The sequence below is a fragment of the Zalophus californianus genome, chromosome 4 (assembly GCF_009762305.2).
Source record: "Zalophus californianus isolate mZalCal1 chromosome 4, mZalCal1.pri.v2, whole genome shotgun sequence".
In the NCBI taxonomy this organism is placed as follows: Eukaryota; Metazoa; Chordata; class Mammalia; order Carnivora; family Otariidae; genus Zalophus; species Zalophus californianus.
In genome coordinates this window covers 127,779,007-127,806,796 of record NC_045598.1, presented here as the reverse complement: position 1 = coordinate 127,806,796, position 27,790 = coordinate 127,779,007, and the positions used below count along the sequence as shown (strand labels likewise).

At 38.0% G+C, this 27,790-nt stretch overlaps 1 protein-coding gene across 1 annotated transcript in view; it reads right to left on the bottom strand.

Annotated features, from left to right (window-relative positions):
• The window catches only part of PREX2 (phosphatidylinositol-3,4,5-trisphosphate dependent Rac exchange factor 2), a 296,111-nt gene that overhangs the window by 176,244 nt on the left and 92,077 nt on the right, over positions 1-27,790 (bottom strand). Inside the window, 4 exon segments of the mRNA XM_035727132.1 lie at positions 1,153-1,297; positions 4,573-4,722; positions 13,611-13,714; positions 26,113-26,246. Coding sequence (XP_035583025.1) covers positions 1,153-1,297; positions 4,573-4,722; positions 13,611-13,714; positions 26,113-26,246 — 533 coding nt within the window.

Sequence of the window (27,790 nt, the reverse complement as noted above, 5' to 3'; positions counted from 1 at the left end):
CTATAGAAAGTGTCAGGAAATTACTTTTCCATTTATTTCCAAACCAAAAGCAACACATATGGCTAAAGTCAAATAACCGAGGGACATGGAATTCTAAAAATGGATATCTAGTCTAAAAGGCAGAAGAAGTTGTTAAAATGCTTTTAATTCTTCTACTAAAAGGAGCATTCCAAAAGAAAGAAAATTTAAAAAGAAGTAAAACTTCAGTTTTTTCCTTGATGGCACAAAAATAATAATACCAACTCCAGGGGCACCTGGGTGGCTCAGTCAGTTAAGCATCTGCCTTTGGCTAAGGTCATGATCTCAGGGTCATGGAATCGAGCCCTGCGCATCGGGCTCTGCACTCAGCATAGAGTCTGCTTGTCCCTCTCCCTCTGCTCCTTCCCCCCACTATCTCTCTCTCTCTCTCTCTCAAATAAATAAATAAAATCTTTTTAAAAAAACCAACTTTTAAAAAATACAAAGCTTTTAACTCCTAAGTACGTGTCTGACGATTAGAAATAATGTATAGGAAGAGCCAGCACAGGGCTGGGCTTAAGGTAGCCGCCCTTCCCTTTGGTCCTGCAAGCTTCACCCAGCAGGGGCTCCCACATGCAGCTGTCCGCAGAACCCAGAGGACACACAGTGGATCTATGCTAAAAGCCCAGGCAACCTCTCTGCGTGTTGCTCTGTGCCAGGTCCACTGCATGACCCTCTTTTTCAGATTCCTCATTGAGAGTCCTTCATGCTGAGGCCAGCTGTCAAAGCGCTGGATTAATCTCGGGTTTAGACTGTGTGTCTTGCGTTCTCTAGTTCTCTGACTTGTAGGCCCCGTAGATGCATCCCTGCTGGACTCCGTCCCCTCTCAGCGAACCCGCCTGCCTGCCAGCCCTGCCCGACCCCAGCGTCCGCTTTGCCCTTGGAACATGGTACATCTGAAATTGTTGACGTCAGGGATGGACGGATAGATGTCTTAAGCTTTCCATATTTCTGGCTCTAGGTCCATTCCTTCATCCCACTACGGTCCAGGAAATGTGGACAGGAAAGAGATATTCATAAATGCCCAGAGGAATATTTTTTTTAAAGAAAAACAAATCACTCAAGGAAGGGTAGCTAACACATGACATAGTGAAAATCTGAGAGAAATCCATGCACCCAGACTCTCGACCTTACCTTCCAAGGAAGCATTTAGGGAATGTGGTCAGTTTTCTTTTTCTGTCTTTGATCAGATTCCCTTGCTTGCACATCATCTTATAGAGTTTCTCACCCTGTTCAGAGATCATTACCCAGGTGTCTTGCTCCATTCCTAATTTTAAACCTATTGAAAAGGAAACCAAGGACAGGTAACTGAAAAAGTCTCCTCACTCACTCCTGCCTGCATGAAACCAACACCTATTGCATGTCGATCCTGGGCAGGGGGCTGCAGATACAGAGCTCTGTACCACAGGACCCTGGTCGTCAAGAAGCTCAGGGGATCCCTGGGAGACAGTCTGGACAGAATCCCCAGGGCTGTGCGGCACCTTTGGTTTGGCCAGTGAAGGAAGAACAGCTGCAGCTCAGGCTCCAGGCACCCCTTCTGCAGCATTCGATCGGCACAACTGGACAGGTGGCCCTGAAAACAGCCTTACGGCAGAGGCTGTGACACAAGAAAGGCATATTCAGAGGATCTTACCTCTGAGAAATATGAAGAAAGGTTTCACAGAAGACCCATGTTCAAACGCAGAGGGATGAACAGGATTTCCAGAGAGAGAGAAAGTGTGCACAAGAGCTACCTGAGGCGAAGCACCACAGGGGTGAGAGGACAGGGGCCACACTGGTGAGTTAGGCAGGGGCCTTGCTCAACTGCAGGTTCCACGTCCTTTGTCCCTGAGGTATCAGGGAAACATGTAAGGGTTTCTACCAGATGGAGGGGAAAAGCAAGGCAGGACAGGAAAGAACGTTTGGTTGCTTTGGAAACAAAGCTCAGACAACAAACATAGGAACAAATTGAAGGGGGCAGGCTTTAAAAAAAGGGAGATCATTAGAAGGAAACCTCAAAAATTCAGGTAAGGTCAAGCCCCTGCAGACAATAGTAGGGGCCACGGGGCAGAGAATGAAGCTGAGAAATATCTAGGAAGTGGTATTGATAGGATACAGCAAAGGGTTAAACGTAGGCATTATGGAGAAAGAGAGATCAGGATGCCTTCCAAGCTTTTGAGGAAAGCTGAACTGGGGAATAGGGGGGTAAGAAGCATATTTGGAAAAGGGTTTCAGGTAAGGAGGAGTCCAGTACCATGCAGGGTGACTCTGGACATTCAGGTAGAGCCTAAGAGTCAGTGGAACGCACGCATATGAAGCTCAGGAGACAGGACAAGGCAGGACACAAAGATGGAGAAAGTGGCAGTGCAGACATGGACGTGAAGCTGGTAGGAATCGGTAAGCCAGGCAAGGATGTATCTTAGAGGGGACCAAGTGTCAAAGCTGAAACCCGGGGAATATCCACAATCAGGAGATGGAACTGACGAACTGTTGCAGAAGAAATACTTGAATCAGGGCGCCTGGGTGGCTCAGCTGGTTAAGCATTTGCCTTTGACTCAGGTCATGATCTCACGGTCCTGGGATCAAGCCCCGCATCAGGCTCCTTGTTCAGCAGGGAGTCTGCTTCTCCCCCTGCTCCTCCCCATACGCTTGCTCTCTCTCTCTCTCGCAAAAATAAATAAATAAAATCTTTTAAAAAATACTTGAATTATTTTTACTCTTCTAGCTACAAAATTTTTTATTAAAATTTTTATTTTTTAAAATGGAGGAGCAATTACCATTTGCCAGTAGCAGAGAATAATCCATTAAGAATAGAGCCTGTTAACATAAACAAATTTATAGAATGTGCTTGTTTGCTTGCTTTGCTTTCTTTCTCTTTCCCTCCCTCCTTTCCTTCCTTCCTTCCTTTCTTTCTTTCTTCCTTCCTTTTTCACTTTAGGTTTATCTATATGCATAGTCATTCTGGAAAAAATAAATAAAGAAAGCTTCAACTTGACCAAACATTTATTTTACCTTTTAAATGATTTGCTGCGCTATTTGAATTGATTGCTAGATTCAACAAAACTTAATCAGCTATGTATTCATAATCTTTGTTTTAAATTTTCCTAACTGGCTCTCCATCCAAGATCAATCAAAGGAGTTAAGTATTTGAAAATGCTGTGGAAATTCTCAAACGTGTACTATGAGTATTTTAATAGAAGTAGGAGCTTTGTATGTTCTTCAAGGGAAAATTTCTGAAGATGGAAGAAAGGGTTCTTTGTGTTCTGAAATTTCATCAGCAATGAGATATTTTGCTCCTAAGTCTCTGAGGAAAAGGAATGAACACTCTCTTGTTTCTTATCAATTATTTGGTAAAGAAATTAGTAGTAACACAAGCATTTCTATTTCCTACTTGAATTACAGAAATGTGCTTAATTGCAGATAAACTTGACACAACTGAATATTGCCAGATCAAAAACCTTTTGCAAATCTTGCTAAAAACATGAAGCAATTTTGAGCCAGGCCTCCTCATATGAACAAACTCCTTATTGGGTTGCATTATATTCAATGGCATTGTAACAATTCTAAAATGTTAATGTATATCCAGAGTGCCTTATTCTATAATTAGGATACTAACATATTTAGTCTAGAAATTTTCAGTGTATTGTTAAAGATATAACTGCTGAAGGCCCTGCATTATACTATTGAAGTTTGTCTCTTACAGGAAAATCCCATAATGATGTTTTAGAAATGGTAAGAATAAGGTGCAAAGAAAATTGAACAAATTTTAAAGCAAATGAAACCATTTGCTATAGACTGAACGTTTGCATGCCTCCCAAATTCATATGTTGAAATATAACACCCAATGTGATGGTCTTAGGAGGTAAGGTGTTGGGCAAGTGATTAGGTCATGAGGGTGGAGTCCTCATGAATGGGATTAATGGCCTTATAAATGAGACACAGAGAGATCTCTTGCCCCTCTGCTATGTGAGAACACAGTGAGAAAATGGCCATCTATGAACTGGAAAACTGCTCTCACCAGACACTGAATCTGGGGTTCCCAGCCTCCAGAACTGTGAGCTACAAATTTCTGTCGTTTATAAGCCACCCAGTCTGTGGTATTTTGTTATAGTGCCTCAACAGACTAAGATACTATTTAAAAGACACTGCTTGCCACAATATATCATTTTACTAATTATACAATGTTTTTCTTTTCTTTTAGCAATAATATTAGAAGTATTCAAAATGTATTTTAGGGGTGCCTGGGTGGCTCAGTCAGTTAAGCATCTGCCTTCAACTCAGGTCATGATCTCAGGGTCCTGGGATCAAGTCCCACATCAGGCTCCCTGCTCAGTGGGGAGTCTTGCTTCTACCTCTCCCTCTGCCTGCCACTCCCCACTGATTGTGCTCTCTCTGTCAAATAAATAAATAAAATATTTTTAAAAAAAAGCATTTTAGCCTGAGTCTTATATCACATGAGAAATCTAAGTGAACACCATATGCCTTTTTACTTTCTTATAACTTCTGCCCATTATCTGCTTTCTTGCTAAGCTGGAATCTTCACAAAATATAATAGTGCCCAATTCATACACCCACCTTTTCGTCGTTCTCTTTCTTTCAAAATAGCTTCAAACCATTCATGTTTCTCCTCAGGTGTTTTTGCCATACACACAAACCATTTATTTTTGGCTGTGTTATGTATCTTCCATCCATTGACAACAATGTGTCCACTGCTATGGAAGTCAGCTGGAAATTAATGGGTAAAGGTGAACAACAAATATAATATCAATACAGTCATTCAATTCATAACAGTTCCAAGATCATTGAATTCTCAAAAGTATCTTTGCTTTATATGTGTAAATGAAGAACGTAAAAACAAAAAATTAAGTGTTTATATATTAAACGCAGTCAGTACTCAGGAATAGAACATTTCTAACTCATAACATTAGTATATTACATGAAACTGAACATCTGAACTAATTAACATTCCTTTCCTCTATGTCCAAAAATATTATGAAAATTCCTAAAGTAATAAAAAAAGAACTTTTAAAAGATTTTCATCTCAATAATCGAATATCCAAGGTGTCAGATTCATTTTGTCTTTTTAATATTCCTTTGAAATATTATTCTAGGTTTCAAAAGCAAACTATACCACCACAGAACAATTCCCAGCTGTTTAATGAACCCCACAATAAGAATGAGAACAAATGAATGGAACATACCAAGAGTACATTTACCTAATCTTCAATAAATGGAAAGGTTCAAATGCCAATCCATTATCATTGCTCATGATTGAAAAATACACACTCTTTAAAATTACCACATCATTCCATATAACTGGCTTGAATAAAAACAAAAAGTTTTTTTGAGTCTGAATTCTCATTGTCTTTTTCTACGTCTCATCATAATTTTGGTTACATTGTCATGCTGGATTTGAAAATGCCAACAGGAAACCCTCTATGGCAGTTTTCTGCCTAACAGCAGGTAGAGAATAGTGATGTTACTTGTAGCCAGATTTTACTGGCATGACAGTCTGCAAAGCAAAGATTCAAAATGAAAAAACATATGACAAAGGCCTGAGTCAGCACCTGCCCCAATTTCAAGTGACACTTTTCATTCATCTCCCGGAGAGTCACTAAACAGTAATGGTGGGTAGCGAGGAAGTGAGCCACAAAGTGTTAAAGGTGGTTTAGAGAAATGACTTTGTGGCACTGTACTATTTTTTATTTCTTTATTTTTTCTCAAATGGCCTATTTTATTTGGTGAGTTCTGAGTAGAGGCAGGCATGGTTGGCACTCATTCTCCCCAAATCTTGTCCCCATCGTCTTTTTAGCTCCAAAATCACCATACAGTATATGTGACCAGATTAACTATTCCAAAATGCATTTTCAAATGATTCCATATAGTTGAGGGTCTTTAAAATTCCAAGTTATATATGAGCCAGGATAGACTTATATTAGATCTTAGTCTATAATATATATATATATATACATATATGTGTATATGTACATATACACATATATGTGTGTCTATATGTACATATATATGCCGTAATTCCATTAATAATAACAATTTCTGATAAAATAGCGATTCAAACTAGCAGAAGATTTCCGCCATCAGGAAATAACAGTCTGTTTTTAAAAGGAATTTTTGTACTTTCCTTCTTACCCTTACATATTTAATTCATATTCATATCCTATACAAAGTAGCAGATCCTAGTAATACATGTCAGATAGGTATCGATGACATTAGTAAGAAAGTAAAAATTATCAGTTAGTAATTATACCATAATGCCTTGTTACCTCCTACAAAAATCACCAACCGAGAAATAATGATAAATTGGTGGGGAAAAAAGATCAAATTGTACATGTTTACACACCCTCCTCCTCAAATGTGTCACCTTACAGGGTCAGTATCACAAACAAGCATAAGCTTTTCAGACTCTCCCCTCTTCCACAATCAGACCGAGATTAGCTAAGTGAACCCAGCACTGCAGCTTAAAAGACCCCACATTCCCACTAGTGTTATTCCCCTTTTAATCATACTCCAGGTAAAGAAAATCACAAGAACCACAAGCAACGTACAATAATTAAATATTGGACTTACTTTAAAATGAACATAATGTATTCTTCCCATAGAACACCGAGGAACACAAGTTCATGTGCTAGGCTGATGCTCCTGACCCTGCACATCATATGCCCTGGGCCAGCCACCCCTGTAACTTGGGTCTTCCTTCCTTCCCTCCCTGGATTATTTGAGCCTGACATTGCTCTCTCCACACCCTGCTGACTCTTCCTTCAACATTTTTCATCAGGCCATTCCTTACTTCAAAAGCTTTTGGTAGCTCACCACTGAATCAAGTGAAAACATGAAAGCTTGCTTTCATGCTTCTTCTTAAACTGACCCCCCCCCCCCACTGCGTTCTCCTGTGGCCTGGCCACTTTTTGCGGCTTTCCTCCTTGTCCTGTGACTTACCTGTTCTCCAGGCTGACGCTCACTCTCATCAAGCTACCCAGCTCTGCTCTCTGCCTCAGCCACTCTTTCTTCTCCTTAAAGTGTACCCAGATCTTTCGCAAAGAAGCCTTGCCTAACCATTACAACCTGGGCATTCAAACTTCCCTTGGAAAATGTATGATTAAACTCAGAACCAGACAAGTCAGCATGTGATTGCACATGGCCATTGTTTCATGAACAGAAAGCAAGACTGTTAACTGACTGTAAAATCTGACAAGTCAAATAATAGGTTAATTGCTGTACCAATACAATATTTTGAAAGAACAGCTTATGTCACCTAATAATTTAAAATGAAAGGATAGGGGCGCCTGGGTGGCTCAGTCTGTTAGATGTCTGCCTTCGGCTCAGGTCATGATCCTGGAGTCCAGGGATCGAGCCCCACATCAGGCTCCCTGCCTAGAGAGGAGTCTGTTTCTCCTTCTGCCCTTCACCCTGCTCATGCTCTCTCTCTTGCTCTCTCAAACAAATACATAAAATATTTTTAAATAAATAAATAAATAAATAAAATGAAAGAATAATGTTCCTTTTTTTTTTTTTGAAAGATTTTATTTATTTATTTGTCAGAGAGAGAGAGAGTACAAACAGGGGGAGCCTCAGGCAAGGGAGAAGCAGACTCCCTGCTGAGCAAGGAGCCCAACGCGGGATTCGATCCCAGGACCCTGGGATCATGACCTGAGCTGAAGGCAGACGTTTAATTGACTGAGCCACCCAGGCGCCCAAACACGTTCCTTTTTAAAGTTTATGTGCTAGCCACTTTCTATCACTAATTTTAAAAATCATAATTTTAAACATATACACAAAGTGTATGTGTATATATATACAACAGGATTCACAATGTAGTATAAATATCACAATGATATCAGTTACCAAATTACCAATGTTCTACAAAATAAGCAACTGATTCTCATTTATTTTGCAATGAGAATTAGTGATATATAAATGGCTTCATAATTTCAATCACAGCACATTTTTCAATAACTTCATTCTAAAAAATAAGTTTGAATTCAACTTATTAAGAACAGCCACATAAAGATCATGGAAGGGGCACGTGGGTGGCTCAATCGGTTAAGCATCTGCCTTCAGCTTAGTTCATGATCAGCTCAGGTCATGATCCCAGGGTCCTGGGATCAAGCCCATGAGCCCATGTCGGGCTCCCTGCTCAGTAAGGTGTCTGCTTCTCCCTCTGCCCCTCCCCCCCATTCTCTCTCTCTCAAATAAATGAAATCTTTAAAAAAACAAAATCATGGAAAAGCCCAACAGTGCTTTTCCTTAGTAGAAATTTAAAAATATTTTTTAATGAAAGAATAATTTATTAATGCCAAATGTAAGTATTTGCAAGTTTCAATGGATCTAAAATACAATTCTACAGGAAGTGTTAAAAAGGAATGGAATTAAAATTGTCATTCATTAAGTGTAGAATATCCAAATTCAACAGTCTCTAGGCACTGATGTTTTTTCCGAAAAGAGAAAAATCCAAGGGGCAGCCCTGAACAACTTACTAATTACTTTGAAGCTACACAGTTTGCAAATTCCTCACTCTTAATTCAGCATAGTTTTACATAATGAGATGAGGTTTTTCTAAAACTGATACTACTATAACTCTCAATGGAAATGCTGGTATCTTTTCAATAGTGTGAGTTTTAATGAGATGGAAGCTAGCCAAGTACTCAGGCTAGGAAACAGAAGAAACTGCCAGAAAATATTATTCAAAACATCAAGAGACTGATGTCCAAACAATTTGTTTAACCCTTATTCTGGTGATCAACAGTGTGCATGCACAAATTTCTAAGAGGAATTTTAAAAATTATAATTTACTCATATTATGAATACTTAATGCTGAAAAAATTATTTTGGAATAAATCTTTGATTTTATCAAATAATAGAAGAAAATTTTCTGGCATCTAAAATTTCATTTGACATTATTTATGGGAAAAAAAAGTTTCTTAAAAAAGGTTCTAACTGATTTTTCCTTTTAAAACTAGAATTAGCTTCCTTGACCTTTTTGAAATTCCCAATAACATATTGAAAATTTAAGTGTATCAGGAAGGAACTAATACGTGCCTGGTAGTCTTTTCAACATTGTAAAGTTACGCTACTTTTTAATTAAGAATGTATTCAATTCAGCTTATACAACAGTACTATGGTTGTTAAGGTAACTATGGTTTATCTATTTTGTTGACTACTAAGTAACGATAAATATATGTTATGTGGTGATAAGACATGAAGATAAAGATGATTATAATTCAGAAAATGATTCTATTTAATTGAAAAGAGGATAAAAAAGAAAGAAAAGAGGATATAGAACTACAGAGTTCATGTTTTTAAGCATTTTTAAAAAAATCTGTGCATAAAAAGAAAATTAAAGGAATATTTCAAAATTCTCATTTATTTCTCTTTAGATGATGAAATTATCTAGTATTTTCAACTTATTTCTCTGTTATTTCCAAATTTTCTCTAATTAGCAAAATTTAATTTTAAAAAAACCCAATGTGTTTAATATCTTTAAATGGTTTAAAATATTTATATTGAAAATGACAGCTGAAATCTTTCTTTAAAAATATCTACTCACTCAAAAGAACACCTTAAAGAATAAATGAATTTCCATCTTATTTATTTCAAATTTGACCATTGTATTGAAATTTGTGGTTTGTGCAACACTGAACTGCAGATCACATTTTCTAAAGGTCACCATTTTGCCCTCTGTCCAACTACACAAATAAACTAGTTCTTAAGAAAGAATACAATACAAAAACAAACGAGTTCTTAAGAGAGAATATAAATGATCTGTTGTTACTTTCTGAATGAATTTCTAAGCATATACTATGAAAATTACCAAGAAAGTTAATGGCAGAAAGTTCAACAGCTTTCCTATTTAGGTGCTGGATACTTTTTATGCATTATGATCAAACTAATATCTCAGAAAGAATCTTCAAAGAAGAATTAAATTAGAATTAATCAAAATGAGAGATGGATCTACAGAATGGTGGAATAGAAATCTGGCCACAAACTCAATGGCTACCACCTTCCTTGAACATAAGCAGTAATGGATAACATGGATATATTAAAATAAATACACAAATTTTTACATTTCTGCATGTCATATCATTATTGCATTAACTTTTTGTATTCTGAGATATAACTGATATAATCCAACTCATTAAACATTATAAGTAAAAGTATAATCAAGTTTATTTTTCAAAGGTTTTAGATAGTTACACACTGGCTAAAAGCTTAGTGTCATTCCAAATGCGATTATTTCTTCTGCAAGTTTTGAGCTAAATCAATACAATGAGTGTCTGATGGAGTCCTTAGAAAAGAAAAGCATTTTACTTATACCGAGAGTATGCAAAAATACCTAATATTTTTATAATACATTCAAATAGATGGGGGAACATTTAAACTTTTCATCAAAAGTTCTAAGCACACTTAAAAATTTATCTTGATTAATTAATTTGTATTATTTTGGTATAGTCATTGTTTGGTTTTGGTTTTGGCAATGAGCAGATGAGCCTGACAGTATTTGCCATCCCTTGATGAGGACTTGACATATGGACATTGGTCAGCTCTGCTGAGATCTATCAACATCAGAGCTCCCATTCATAGAGTTTAAAGTAAAAACACTTGGGGCGCCTGGGTGGCTCAGTCGTTAAGCGTCTGCCTTCAGCTAAGGTCATGATCCCAGGGTCCTGGGATCAAGCCCCACATCTAGCCCCGCATCGGGCTCCCTGCTCAGCGGGAAGCCTGCTTCTCCGTCTCCCACTCACCCTGCCTGTGTTCCCTCTCTTACTGTGTCTCTCTCTGTCAAATAAATAAATAAAATCTTAAAAAAAAAGTAAGAACACTTAAAACCTGAGCTCATCAAAAAGAAATGGAGATTTTGTGATGGAAATGACCAAGAAAACAAAAAAAGGAGAAAGTTGGTATAGCACCCAGATCGTTTCTTAGAAGAAACGAACAACCAAAGTTAATCTCTATATACTGATGCTTTATCTCTTCACAGCTCTCCAGTTGGTCCCTATAGGTTTAAAACCCATATGGAACCTCTGCTCCCTATTTCTCAAGGCATGGCCACGGTCACCAAGGAAACCTTGCTCCAGTCCCAGCTTCATATTAAACATCTGGGTTAACTTAGACGAGTTAGTTCTTCAATGTGGCTTCATTTCCATCATCTGAAATGTTAACAGGGTATATTAGTTGAGCTTCAAGATCCTATTCATCTTCAGAAATTCTATTTTTGAGTTTCCAAGTCCTGGCTGAGGATATACGCTTATCCTAAAGACCTAGTAGTCACACTTACTAGAATACTAAATTTTCTTTGCAGGAAGCAAAAGAAAGGTAGACAGCCGCAGCCTTAAAACTTCTTTAAGTGACCTTGTAGCAAGTATTTGTAGCCAAATTCCTGCAACATGCTGTGTATATATGTTAAATGGAGAAATAAGGCCTTAACTGGATACTACAAAGTATAATTAATTCCTTCATCATATTTCAGTGGAACCTGAGCCTTGGAAGTTTGTGCCAAGAGGTGTCATCAGACAATTTATGACTAAATATTCTGAAATGTCCTGTCTTCCCCACTAATTCATATCTACCAGTGTCTGAAGACTTGTTTCCCTAACATCCCTATCCCCCAGGTACTGAGGTCCTGAAGGCTACCATCTTACCAGCACTAAAAGAACATTTTCATGGGATTGAATCCAAAGTCCATTTGCATTAAAGCTCCATCACCCAACATAGGCTCTCACTGCCCTACATCTATGCTGAAGATGGTATTCTGTTTTTTTTTTTTTTAAGATTTTTATTTATTTGACAGAGACACAGCAAGAGAGGGTACACAAGCCCCAATATGGGGCTTGATCCCAGGACCCTGGGATCATGACCTGAGCCGAATGTAGACGCTTAACGACTGAGCCACCCAGCGCCCCTGAAGATGGTATTCTATGCCCATGCCTCCAATGGCCCTGGGCTCTTAGATTTCTTTATCTAGTGTCCCAGTTTCCCAAAACGTAGGAATCATTGTCAAATTCATCAAAATTTACCAAAATTCACTCAGATTACCCATGCAAATGGTACAAATGGGGACGACCACACCATCAGGGGGAGAGGGAAGGAAATGAGACACAGGAGCTGTGTGCCCATGAAAAGGCATAAAAAGGGGAGAAAACAAAGAGAAGGCTAAAGTTAACAGGGGACAGGTGGTTCCAGCAGGGGGAGACAGGGCCAAGAAGGAACAAAATGGGGGTTTGAGTGTGCCTTCCTCTGCCTTCCTTCCACCCACCTCAAGTACAACATGGGCTTTTGGATATTCTCTTGAGCAATCGGGTTACCGAAGCAAGATAGCTGTTCACATGTAGACAGACAACATTCCTAAATGTCACTAGCGTCCTCTCAGAGCATTGGGCACTCCTGACATGGAAAAATAGCCTAAGTTCCACATGTTAGAATGTGAGTATTTGCGGACAGGGATTTTCAACTGTGCCAGCAGTCAGACAGCTCCCACATCTACATCCCTCCTTTAGCCCACGTGGAACCTCGCCACAAGATGACTTGGTTCCCAGGAGAGTACACCTGAGTTTTGCTCATTGCGCATCTTTTCCCCTTACCTGCAGCAATCATGCTTCACTATTTATGTTCTGGACAATGTTTTAGGATGCTAACAATGGGATAGAGAAATGGCACACAGGTGAGCATCTGAAAATTTGTGCCCATGCAGATGGTAAACATTCTCCTCCCCTCTGGGACTAAGAGATGGCAACAGAGGTATGTGGTAGCAGGGAGCTGATCTGTGCCCCAATTCCACGTTTAAATGGGGTATTATAAAGGCATTTCTCTATATGGGAATTAAAGTCACTTAGCAACAATTAATATATTTTATTTTATCTTGTCATTTCTCCTAGAAGCATATCTTTGAAATTCTAATTAAAATCATTGGGGGGAAAAAACGTGATCCAATTTACTAATCATTCATATTATAGACTAGTATATCATCATATTACTTAATATGATGCATTGATTTTTTTCAAATAGAAAATAACTTATTTAACCTCAAACATTTATTTAATGTTTGTGACTAATCATGATTTGATAAGCTTACTTGTCAAAGTCTGTACCTTCAAATCTGCCATGTGAAAATGCACTATCTTTAAGTAATAAAGTAAAATACACAAAACACCCTTCCTCTACAAGCAAATTGACAACATGTTTATATGCATAGTGGCTATATAGCTAATACAAATTTAGAGTTTTCCATATTCTACAGTAAATATATTATATGAAAAATATCACATATATACATATAAAACATAGTATAACTTGAAGAAAATAAATTAATTCCTTATTTTCTGTACTCATGCTGGCGATACCAGGAACTGTGAGTGTGTACATCACTCCTACTCAGCTGTTTCTTTGTATCTCTGGTGAATGCTAGTGTGTTTCAGCCAAATATAATTTTCTACTTTGCCAATAGTCCCCGTCTCCCTTATCTTGCCTTTCTCCTCCAACTGCTCTACCTAACGAAGTATTTCTAAGCTCGAATGCACCGCAAATGAATTACTCAGGTGAGAAGTCTGTCTTATGAGGGAGTTTACTATTGGTGTTTCATTTTAAAACTACAAATTACCTACCTGTGCCATCATCCACATTTTCCACTTCCATCACCTCTGTATTGATCCGGCCACGAAAAAGGTACCGATGTCCATCTGTAGATGCCTTGCTATTCTTCAACCGTCTTGTAATGGAATGAAATCACAAAAACTTTGTTACTAAACTTAATAAAAAACAGTGTTGAAGCAATATGATGTAAGCTATCCTCTGAAAAAACAAAAAAGACACCAATGCAATCAATGATATCAAATGTTAGGCTCTTGGTGTTTACTTGTGTGCTCCCATTCATAACAGCACTGGTTGCTTTACAAATGAGGCTTATGTGCTAGCTTTTGTAAACAAATGGAAGCTTTGGACTAAGAACAATATACAGTTGGGTGGGTAAATATGTGCTTTTGCTCAATTTAGAACATAAAAGTTACCAAATCAAAGTCTGTTACACACTAAAAGTTAGTTATTTTAAAATTTCACTTGATTTCTCTCACTTTCATTTCTCATTTTTCAGTAACTAGCTGGTAATTTCCATTTCTTCAAGCTCGGGTAAAATTCAGTTAGTACTTATGATTTCTCTGCAAAGAAACTGACTGTGCTGGAAATTCTTCAGCTGAGTGTTATCCAGCTGAAAATATTTTTCCTATATTGTTTCTATGATATGAGACCTATATACTTGTGGAATAAGTCTCTTAATACATGTATAATCCTTTATAAGGGTCTTATTTATTTTTAAAATAGTCTAAAACATTCCAAAACTTTGGTATAGTGTGTCTAATACTGGTTTTTAATCTTAAAAGGTATGTACAACAAAGTTAAAATATCCAGGTTTATAAATGAACATTTGTAATAATAAATTATGTGGTTAAGTGTGTTTATACTTGAATCACTGAACATTCAGAAGAGATTATTTTAGAAAGTTTTTTAATTAAAGAGGAAAGATTCTAAGAAATGATTCAGGAGGATTCAAGAATACCTAGTTACTCAAAAGATTTCAATTGACTTCAACTATTCCATTTGACTCATTGACAAAAGTCTGGCTAATAATTTAATATGCTGAAATAATTATTCATTTATTGTGTTGTACAGACACATCTGGCAAAAGTGAAGATGTAAATGTTCACCAACTTCACTATCCCTCTCCTCCTCACCTCTGCAGTTAGATATCAGCCCTAGGTATCAGCCCTCCCTGCAGGGAGGGGTCACAAGGTGGTGTCCCAGTCCCTGAGCTCCTTACATGAAAGAGAGTATATATTCCTGGCTTATCTGTCTAAAGCTTCATCAAAACTCAGTAGTCCTTCACCCCTACTAAAGGAAACTAATTAAATAGATTAATTAACCTGATTTAGGGTTTCTCAGCCCCAGGCCTTCACCATCTTGCACTCCAATGATCATTATGAAAGTGACCTCTAAATGTCCTTTGCTAATAACCTTAACTAAATGTTACCAATTAGGGATTCAGTCCATATAGTGTGCAAGTTGGCATCATAGCCAGCCTAAGATAGAGAGGAATGCAGAGCATACTAATATGTAGGTAATTGCATATTCTCCCAGGTAGGACATAGTATTGTGGGTCTTGCAAATGAGAATTTCTTGTAAGTTTATACATCATACTTCAATCATTTGTTTTAAGTTTAATATCCTTGATAACAGTTTTATTCACAGGCAAAGAATCATAGCATGGAACCTATCACTAGTCCTATTTTCCAAAGCATTAATTTTCTTTGTGATCTTGTCAGTTCTGAACAGGCTTTTATATTTCTCTTGACATGTAGATAATAACACTCAATATGAAATTCCAGTAAGTGTCTGATCAACATTGTTAACGCTTAGCTTAAAAAGAGAGATCTTTGGTCCCTTCAGAAGGTGGTTCTATTAAAGTATACCTACTGAAAAGCCTATGCTTTGAAAATAATTTTGCTCTATATTGTAATGTAGAATGTTTGATATCCCAATTCTACGATTTCCCTCCTAATTATGTGTTTTAGTGGTCATCAGGACACATCTTGCAGGAATGTTCATAACAGCAGAAAAACTGAGACAAACAAACAAAAACCTAAACTCCACTGATAGGAGAGTGAATAATATTCAACCAATGGAATATTATACAATAGTTAAATGAATAAACTATGCCTATACATATGGATACACAGTTTACAAACTATATTGTATACAAAATACAAATTGCAGAAGACAAAATACATTATAATACTTACAAAGCTCATTAACAGGCGAAACTAAGCCATATCATGTTTGATGTATTAAATATTACACAACACGGAGGAGGAGCAAGATGGCGGAGGAGTAGGAGACCTAAATTTCATCAGGTCCCAGGAATTCAGCTAGATACGGATCAAACCATTCTGAACACCCATGAACTCAAGAAGAGATCGAAGAAAAGAATAGCAGCAACTCTCTGAACAGAAAAGCGACAACTTTCTGGAAGGTAGAACGTGCGGAGAAGTGAATCCAAAGCAATATTTGGGAAGATAGACAGCGAGGGAGGGAGCCTTGGTCAGCCGCTACCGGCAAGTGATGGAGCAGCGGAGAACAAAATCAGAATTTGTAGAAGTCAGCTCCGCTGAGGGACGTCCCTCCAGTGGCTAAGCAGGGGGTGGAATGCTCGCACAGTGTGGTCTCAGGACCCCCGGGGTCACAGAAAGACTGGGGGTGCCTGAATGCGGCAGAGCTCCCAGGTATTGGAGCAGGGAAGCCGGCTGCAGAGACGGAGCCTAGGAGCAGGCTCTCAGCTCGGGGTTGCCATAAACCATGATCTGCAGCACAGTCGGGCCACTGCTCTAACAGCAAGGACCAAACAAGCAGCAGATGCAGGGAGACTCCCCTTCCTCTCCCAGGAGGAGTGGCAGGGGAGTGCACCACAGGGATCTGCTGGGTTTGGAGACTCCACACGGGGTCCTGAGCCAGAGACAGAAACGCTCAGTCACACGTCAGGTTAGAAAGGAGGGCAACCAGAGACCGGGGAGACAGGACTGATTGCTTTAATCTGGGGGGCTCACTGAGGAGTGGGGCCCCGAGTTCTCGGCCCCTACCGGAGGGAGATCGGGAAGCCGACATTTTGACTCTCCCCCTCCAAAGCTGTACCGAAAGCTTGCAGGGAACCAAAGCTCCCGAGAGCAAACCCGAGCAGATTACTTAGCCCGCCCCCGGCAAAGGCAAGGAAATTCCGCCTCTGACAAAGACATTTGGGAACCACGGCAACAGGTCCCTCCCCCGGAAGATCAGCAAGAACATCCAGCCAAGACCAAGTTTACCAATCAATGAGAACAGCAGCACTCCAGCACCAGAGGAATACAGCACATAGATTTCGTGTCTTTTTTTCCCATGATTCTTTAGTCTTTCGAAGTTAATTTTTTTGATTTTCTTTATTTTGTTCCTTTTCAATTTTGTTTATTCTTTTTTCCCTTTCTCAACCAACATCTTATCATATCAATGCCTTTTTTAAAAATCTTTTTTATATTTCATTTTTAGACTCATATTCTATCCCTTCATTGTAGTTAACCTTATTTTTTGTGTATATGTATATGTATATATATATATATATATATATATATATATATATATATATATACAACATATATATATGTTGTTATCTCTTTAAAATTTTGGGACTCAGTTTCTTCTGACAGACCAAAATACACCCAAAATCTAGTGTGTGGCACTGATCTATTCATCAGCCTGATCACATTTGTTCATATTCTTTTTTTTTCTTTCTTTCGTTCCCTCCCTTTTCCCCCCAATTTCGAGTCTCTTCTGATTTGTTTACTGTATATTTTTCTGGGATCAACGTTACCCTGTTAGCATTTTGTTGTCTCATTGATCTATTCTCCTCTGGACAAAATAACAAGACAGAAAAACTCATCTCAAAAAAAAGAACAAGAGGCAGTACCGACTGCCAGGGACCTAATCAAAAGGGACACTAGTAAGATGTCAGAACTAGAGTTCAGAATGACAATTATAAACATACTAGCTCGGCTGGAAAAAAGCACGGAAGATACTAGAGAATCCCTTTCTGGAGAAATAAAAGAACTAAAATCTAACCAAGTCAAAATCAAAAAGGCCATTAATGAGGTGCAATCAAAAATGGAGGCTCTAACTGCCAGGATAATAGAGGCAGAAGAGAGAATTAGTGATATAGAAGACCAAATGATGGAGAATAAGAAAGCTGAGAAAAAGAGAGATAAACAACTACTGGATCATGAGGGCAGAATTCGAGAGATAAGTCATACCATAAGATGAAACAATATTAGAATAATTGGGATCCCAGAAGAAAAAGAAAGAGAGAGGGGGCAGAAGGTATATTGGAGCAAATTATAGCAGAGAACTTACCTAATTTGGGGAAGGAAACAGGCATCAAAATCCAGGAGGCACAGAGAATCCCCCTCAAAATCAATAAAAATAGGTCAATACCCTGACATCTAATAGTAAAACTTACAACTCTCAGAGACAAAGAGAAAATCCTGAAAGCAGTTCGGGACAAGAGATCTGTAACCTACACAGTAGAAACATTAGATTAGCAACAGACCTATCCACAGAGACCCGGCAGGCCAGAAAGGACTGGCATGATATCTTCAGAGCACTAAACAAGAAAAATATGCAGCCAAGAATACTATATCCACCTAGGCTGACACTGAAAATAAAAGGACAGATAAAAAGCTTCCAGGAAAAACAAAAACTAAAGGAATTTGCAAACACGAAACTAGCCCTACAAGAAATATTGAAAGGGGTCTTCTTAACAAAGAGAGAGCCTAAAAGTAACATAGACCATAAAGGAACACAGACAATATACAGTAACAGTCACCTAACAGGCAATAAAATGGCACTAAATTTATATCTTTCAAAAGGCACCCTGAATGTAATTGGGCTAAATGCCCCAATCAAAAGACATAGGGTAACAGATTGGGTAAAAAAAAAAAAAAAGATCCATCGATATGCTCTCTGCAAGAGACTTATTTTAGACACAAAGACACCTCTAGATTGAAAGTGAGAGGGTGGAAAACCATTTATCATGCTAATGGACATCAAAAGAAAGCTGGGGTGGCAATCCTTTATCAGACATTGTATTTTAAAACAAAGACTATAATAAGAGATGAGGAAGGACACCGTATCATACTTAAAGAGTCTATACAACAAGAAGATCTAACAATTGTAAATATCTATGCCCCTAACATGGGAGGAGCCAATTACATAAGCCAATTAATAAAAAAATTAGAGAAATACATTGACAAAAATACAATAATAGTAGGGGACTTTAACACCCCCCTCACCGAAAAGGACAGATCATCTAAGTAAAAGATCAACAAGGGAATAAAGGCTTTAAATGACACACTGGACCAGATAGACTTCTCAAATAAATTCAGAACATTCCATCCCAAAGCAACAGAATACACATTCTTCTCTAGTGCCCATGGAACATTCTCCAGAATAGATCACATCCTAGGTCACAAATCAGGTCTCAACCAGTGCCAAAAGACTGGAATTATTCCCTGCATATTTTCAGACCACAGTGCTTTGAAACTGAACTCAATCACAAGAGGAAAGTTGGAAAGAACTCAAATACATGGAGGCGAAAGAGCATCTTACTAAAGAATGAACGGGTCAACCAGGAATTTAAAGAAGAATATAAAAAATTCATAAAAACAAATGAAAATGAAAACACAACTGTTCAAAATCCTTGGGATGCAGCAAAGGCCATCCTAAGAGGAAAGAATATAGCAATACAAGCCTTTCTCAAGAAACAAGAAAGGTCTCAAATACACAACCTAACCCTACACCTAAAGGAGTTGGAGAAAGAACAGCAAATAAAGCCTAAACCCAGCAGGAAAGAAAAATAATAAACATCAGAGCAGAAATCAATGAAATAGAAACCAAAAGAACAGTAGAACAGATCAATGAAACAAGAGCTGGTTCTTTGAAAGAATTAATAGGATTGATAAATCCCTGGCCAGACTTATCAAAAAGAAAAGAGAAACGACTCAAATAAATAAAAGCATGAATGAAAGAGGAGATATCATGAACAACAGCAAAGAAATACAAACAATTATAAGAACATATTATGGGCAAGTATATGCCAGCAAATTAGATAACCTGGAAGAAATGGATGCATTCCTAGAGATATATAAACTACCAAAACTGAACCAGGAAGAAATAAAAAACCTGAACAGACCCATAACCACTGAGGAAATTAAAGCAGTAATCAAAAATCTCCCAACAAACAAGAACCCAGGGCCAGATGGCTTCCCAGGGGAATTCTACCAAACATTTAAAAAAGAATTAATACCTATTCTTCTGAAACTGTTCCAAAGAATAGAAATGGAAGGAAAATTTCCAAACTCATTTTCTGAGGCATTACCTTGATCCCAAAACCAGACAAAGACCCCATCAAAAAGCAGAATTACAGACCAATATCCCTGATGAACATGAATGCAAAAATTCTCACCGAAATACTAGCCAAAAGGATCCAACAGTACATTAAAAGGATTATTCACCACCCCCAAGTGGGATTTATTCCTGGGCTGCAAGGTTGGTTCAACACCCACAAATCAATTGATGTGATACAATACATTAATAAAAGAAAGAACAAGAACCATATGACCCTCTCAATAGATGCAGAAAAAGCATTTGACAAAGTACAGCATCCTTCTTGACCAAAACTCTTCAGCGTGTAGGGATAGATACATACATCAATATCATAAAAGCCATCTATGAAAAAACCAGAGCGAATATCATTCTCAATGGGGAAAAACTGAGAGCTTTCCCCCTAAGGTCAGGAACATGGCAGGGAGGCCCACTCTCACCACTGCTATTCAACACAGTACCAGAAGTCCTAGCCTCAGCAATCAAACAAAAAAGAGAAATTAAAGGCATCCGAATCGGCAAAGAAGTCAAACTCTAACTCTTTGCAGATGATATGATACTTTATGTGGAAAACCCAGAAGACTCCACCCCAAAACTGCTAGAACTCATACAGGAATTCAGTAAAGTGGCAGGAGATAAAATCAGTGCACAGAAATCAGTGGCATTCCTATACACCAACAACAAGACAGAAGAAAGAGAAATTAAGGAGTCAATCCCATTTACAATTGCACCCAAAACCATAAGATACCTAGGAATAAATCTAACCAAAGAGGCAAAGAATCTGTACTCAGAAAACTATAAAATATTCATGAAAGAAATTGAGGAAGACACAAAGAAACGGAAAAACGTTTTATGGTCATGGACTGGAAGAACAAATATTGTGAAGATGTCAATGCTACCTAGAGCAATCTACATATTTAATGCAATCCCTATCAAAATACCAACCACTTTTTTCAAAGAAATGGAACAAATAATCCTAAAATTTGTATGGAACCAGAAGAGACCCCGAATAGCCAGAGGAATGTTGAAAAAGAAAAGCAAAGCTGATTGCATCACAATTCCAGACTTCCAGCTCTATTCCAAAGCTGCCATCATCAAGACAGTATGGTACTGGCACAAAAACAGACAGATAGATCAATGGAACAGGATAGACAGCCCAGAAATGGACCCTCAACTCTATGGTCAACTAATCTTTGACAAGGCAGGAAAGATTGTCCAGTGGAAAAAAAGTCTCTTCAACAAATGGTGTTGGAAAAATTGGACAGCCACATGCAGAAGAATGAAACTGGACCATTTCTTTACACCACACACAGAAATAGACTCAAAATGGATGAAAGACCTAAATGTGAGAGAGGAATCCATCAAAATTCTAGAGGAGAATACAGGCAGCAATGTCTTTGACCTCAGCCACAGCAACTTCTTCCTAGAAACATCACCAAAGGCAAGGGAAGCAAGGGCAAAAAAGAACTACGGGGACTTCATCAAGATAAAAAACCTTTGCACAGCAAAGGAAACAGTCAACAAAACCAAAGACAACTGACAGAATGGGAGAAGATATTTGCAAATGACATATCAGATAAAGGGCTAGTATCCAAAATCTATAAAGAACTTATGAAACTCAACACCCAAAGAACAAATAATCCATTCAAGAAATGGGCAGAAGACATGAACAGACATTTTTCCAAAAGACATCCAAATGGCCAACAGACACATGAAAAAGTGCTCAACATCGCTCTGCATCAGGGAAATCCAAATCAAAACCTTAATGAGATAACACCTCACACCAGTCAGAATGGCTAAAATGAACAAGTCACGAAACAACCGGTGCTGGCAAGATTGCGGAGAAAGGGGAACCCGCCCACACTGTTGGTGGGAATGCAAGCTGGTGAAGCCACTCTGGAAAACAGTATGGAGGTTCCTTAGAAAGTTGAAAATAGAGCTACCCTATGACCCAGCAATTGCACTACTGTGTAGTTACCCCAAAGATACAAATGTAGGGATCCGAAGGGGTACATGCACCCCAATGTTTATAGCAGCAATGTCCTCAATTGTCAAACTATGGAAAGAGCCAAGATTTCCAACAACAGATGAATGGATAAAGAAGATGTGGTATATATGTACAGTGGAATATTATGCAGCCATAAAAAAAAACAAAAACAAAAAATGAAATCTTGCCATTTGGAGCAACATACATGGAAGTAGAAGGTATTATACTAAGCGAAATAAGTCAATCAGAGAAAGACAAGTATCATATGATCTCACTGATAATGAGGAATTCTTGATCTTCAGAAAGAAACTGAGGGTTGCTGGAGTGGTGGTGGGTAGGAGGGATGGGGTGGCTAGGTGATGGACTTTGGGGAGGGTATGTGCTATGGTGAGTGCTGTGAATTGTGTAAGACTGATGAGTCACAGACCTATACCTCTGAAACAAATAATACATTATGTATTTACAAAAAAAAAAAAGAAGATAGTAGGAAGGGAAAAATGAAGGGGGAAATTGGAGGGGGAGATGAACCATGAGAGACTATGGACTTTGAGAAAGAAACTGAGGGTTTTATAGGGGAGGGCAGGGTGGGGAGATGGATTAGCCCAGTGATGGGTATTAAGGAGGGCACGTATTGAATGGAGCACTGGGTGTTATACGCAAACAATGAATCATGGTACGCTACATCAAAAACTAATGATGTAATGTATGATGACTAACTAACATAATAAAATAAAATTTAAAAAAATTTTTTAAATTAAAAAAATAAATATTACACACACTTTATCTTTTTAAATACTAGTTTCTCCTAAGATTAATACCATTAGAAATATCCAAAGCTGAGATGCGAAATCAGTACTCTTGTCTTTTGTGAATATAAACTCTAGAGTTAAATTCATCAAGTCTCTGGGTTGTGCAATTAAAATATTATGGAAATTTGGAAAAGGTTCAGTTTACTCATACTTACTAAACGATCTGTAGAGCTTCAATAGTACTTGGTAAAGGGGATGAAGTATTCTAAAATGAAGGGAATGGATGGTATATTCACACTACTTCAATTCAGGAAGGGAATAGACAATCAGATTTACTCAGTAATTTCCATTTCTAGCCACTATGTATTTTGTCCACATTATACATACATTAAGAATATTTGCTCAAAAACTAGGATTTTGGGGGCACCTGGGTGGTTCAGTCAGGTAATTGCCCAACTCTTGATTTTGGCTCAGGTCCCAATCTCAGGGTCATGGGATTGAGCCCCACATCAGGCTCTGCACTCAGCAGGGAGTATGCTTCTCTCCCTCTCCCTTTGCCCCTGCTCTCTCTCTCTCTCTCTCTCAAAATAAATAAATAAATCTTTAAAAAAAAAAAAACACTTCAGGATTTTAATTTTACAAAATCTTTCCTGTTGTTTACCTATTCAACAATGACAGCCATAAGGCCATAAAAGGTATCATCATTGTACACAGCTAATTTTGCAAAAACTTTGGACTTGAAGGCAGGCACGTATATAAATAAGTATGAAATCAACTGTAATTAAGAAAAAGATCTCATTCTCAAATGGATGCCTTTAATAACTGCACCTAGATGGATGTGTTAATTGACTCCGTGGGAGAAATCCTTTCATAATGTATATCAAATCATCATATTGTACAATTAAAATATCTTACAATGTTATTTGCCCACTAATTCTCAATAAGGCTGGAAAAAAACCAATTGTACCTAAACAACTTGAACAACATTACAATTTTTTTTATTTTTTATTGTTATGTTAATCACCATACATTACATCATTAGTTTTTGATGTAGTGTTCCATGATTCATTGTTTGTGCATAACACCCAGTGCTCCATGCAGAATGTGCCCTCTTTAATACCCATCACAAGGCTAACCCATCCCCCCACCCCCTTCCCCTCTAGAACCCTGTTTGTTTTTCAGAGTCCATTGTCTCTCATGGTTCGTCTCCCCCTCTGACTTACTCCCCTTCATTCTTCCCCTCCTCCTATCTTCTTCTTTTTCTTTTTTCTTAACATATGTTGCATTATTTGTTTCAGAGGTACAGAACTGTGATTCAACAGTCTTGCACAATTCACAGTGCTCACCATAACACATACCCTTCCCAATGTCTATCACCCAGCCACCCCATCCCTCCCACCACCCCACCACTCCAACAACCCTCAGTTTGTTTCGTGAGATTAAGAACTCCTCATATCAGTGAGGTCATATGATACATGTCTTTCTCTGATTGACTTATTTCACTCAGCATAACACCCTCCAGTTCCATCCACGTCGTTGCAAATGGCAAGATCTCATTCCTTTTGGTGGCTGCATAATATTCCATTGTGTATATATACCACTTCTTCTTTATCCATTCATCTGTCGATGGACATCTTGGCTCTTTCCACAGTTTGGCTATTGTGGACATTGCTGCTATAAACATTGGGGTGCACGTACCCCTTCGGATCCCTACATTTGTATCTTTGTGGTAAATACCCAGTAGTGCAATTGCTGGATCGTATGGTAGCTCTATTTTCAACTGCTTGAGGAATCTCCATACGGTTTTCCAGAGTGATTGCACCAGCTTGCATTCCCACCAACAGTAACATTACAATTTTTTAATGAGTTATATCCAACTAAAATTAACAGGCTTTTCTACATCTTCCTGAGACCTATTTCTATTAATCCCAATCTTGCTGCAAACACAAAGAATTTAGAAGAGTATACTAAAAAAAATAGACAAGTTCATTTTCATATGTGGTAAAAGCATCTTTTTTAAAAAGCTCATTAAGGCAGGGATTAACAACAACTATCTTTTTTTTTAAAGATTTATTATTTATTTGTTTATTTATTTATTTATTTATTTAGAGCCAGAGAGGGAAAGCACATGTGAGAATGGGAAGAGGCAGAGGGACAGGCAGAGAGAGAAACTCAAGCAGACCCCACACTGAGTGCAGAGCCCCATGTGGGGCTCAATCTCACAAACCTGAGATCACAATCTGAGTCGAAACCAAGAGTCAGACGCTTAACCGACTGTGCCACCCAGGTGCCCCACAACTATCCTTTGACTTTAATCCTAACCTGTCCCCTTTCATCGAGGCACATGGGCACTTCTATGCTTTCTTGGTTAGTGCCATTGTATTTTCACACTAATGTCTCATGCTAGGGAATTCTGATACTATAATCCAAGAGGCCGAACTCCCATGTCATCAACATAGCTGCCAATGTTCAGAAAACTTGCTCTGGGCATCCTGCATCCTCAACCCACCTGTTTTACCTTTGAATTTCATGAAGCCTTTTTAGTACCTTTTCACTGAAACTAATATATCCTAGATATGGTTAGGAAGAAGCATATAAAGGCTCAGGAAATTTCCCAATTAAGTGCAACTTTACTTTTTTCTTAAACAACCTGCAAAACGTTTTGCCAAGAGTTCAAGGAAACATCCTATAAGATAACTACCTTCTGAAGAAAAAATTATATCCATGCTTTAAAACAAATAACATTACAGCAATAACACTGCCACATTAAATTACTTAAACTAATGATGGCTAAGCTATACCAGGAACTTGCTTGGGTTTCATTCATTCATTTATTCAACAAACACCTCTTGAGCGTCTATTACATGGCAGGTCCAGTCTCTGGGGAAATAGCACAGAATAAGTAGCAAGACCACTGTTCTAATGGACTTTACAGTCTAATCCAGTAAAGGTGGCAACAAATAAATAAATACTGAAGAAAATATTAGCAAGAATTTTCTAGATGTTGATAGAAAATGGCTGGGAGGCTATACTAGATGAGGCGATCAGGGAAAGTATTTCCAAGGAAGAGGAGGAAATGATTGGGAAGCAGCACTGGGAAACACAGAAGACACACCCACCTTTCCTACAGGGCCTGAGACGTGTGGGTTAGCAACAGAAAAAAATTTTTTCCTCCAGAAGGTTCCTGGGAGGTAGTGTTATTTAATGATAGTCACATTTTGTCAGGTTTTACAAGAAGTAAAGAGAACAATCAGAGAATAGGCTAAGAGTATGTGAAATTTACTGAGGAGACCCTGAGTTCCCAGGAGCACAGAGGAAAAGGTTGAATTCATGGGACTGATAAATAATTTCTTTTTTTATTAAAAAAATTTTTTGAGGTTAATAAGTAATTTCTGAAGTATTACCTGTTTATCACCTTACCTGTGTTTCCTTTTGCAATACACCAGAAGATTATCAAAAAGAAAAAACACCCGTTCTTGAATATTTCCAGAAGAAATTTTCAGTAAGACGCCACACATTAGCATCTCAGTGCAGGTGTCCGTGATGTTGGATCCCTAGGTCAAAAAAAAAAAAAAAAAAAAAAAAAATGGAGACAATGTTTGATTACTTAACAGAAACTTTTGTGTGTGATTCTATTTCTCCTTAAAAGTCTGTTTTTATTTCAAGATACAATATATGGACAGGATAAAGGTTGAAACACCATAAATATTTATACACTGGATGGAGGTCTCCTTCGCTCCCAGATTCCTGGTCAGTCTCAGCAGATACAACTGTGGTTAAGAGATTCTGTGTCTTCTTTAAGCTTTCTCACACATGTGTGCATACATAAGCATGGATGATACATGTTACTATGTTCTTTTAAAAGGAGATGATTTCAAAGTGATGCATAACATTCATGTCCCTAGTACTCCTCTTCTCCTCCTCTCTTTCCCTGGTAGGGGAAAAGAGTTCCATGAATACATCACAAAGTACACGAAGTTCTCTAAATTTTTAGCAGGTCTCAATTTATTTATCCACTCCTAGGATTGATAGGAAGAAAAAAGAAGAAATTAAAGGGGGAAAAAAAAAACTATTTAAAGAGAGCAACCTTCCATAGAGCCTTTTACCCAAGTTAAAAGTTAGCATAGGCATACTCATTCATTAAATGAGCCTTCACTGAGTGCACACTAAGGTCAGATGATTAGTGACAAAACTGGGTCTTAACACAAGCGCTAACCATTGAGAGGAGCCACAAGATGGAAGGAGCCTGAATCACAAACAGAGGAAAGGTGCACAATGAAGCAGAGCACAAGCATTGGATTGTTGTGTGAGCTGATCAAAAACATCTAATTTGAGCCATTATAAATGTGGCCATCTATTTGTATCTACAACCTAAACTATCACAACTAATGCACTGAGTTAGACAAAAAAGAAAAAAAAGTTTTCAGTAGATAGCTGTTAAGCATGCTCTGCAAGAATACTTCTATTTTCAATATGTCTGCTCTCTTTAAATCCAGGGATAAATTTCTGACTCTTTTTAAACTTAATGCTTTTATTTTTTATTTTTGATATTTAACAATCAGACAATTAATTTCGTACTTCCACAGTTATCATTGATATAGTTTTTCTGATTGATTATAAAAATTTAAATTATGGTGACAACTGATACCTGTCAATAAGAAACTTCCCAAATTGGAAATTAAAAGAATGTGATTGTGTTGAGTGTCTATATTACACACACATTTTATTTATTTCTTATTTTTTTATTTTTTTACTAACTTTATTTTTTTTAAGATTTTATTTATTTATCTGTCAGAGAGAGAGCGAGAGAGAGAACACAAGCAGGGGAGCAGACTCTCTGCTGAGCAGGGAGCCCGATGTGGGGCTCGATCCCAGGACCCTGGGATCATGACCTGAGCCAAAGGCCGACGCTTAACCGAATGAGCCACCCAGGCGTCCCTATGCACACATTTTATTTTTTGTTTTTATGTTTCACTTAAGTATTTTGTTTTATTAAGTTTTTTTATTTTAATTCCAGGAGAGTTAACATACAGTGTTATACTAGTTTCAGGTGTACAATATAGTGACTCAGCAATTCCATACCTTACTCAGTGCTCAT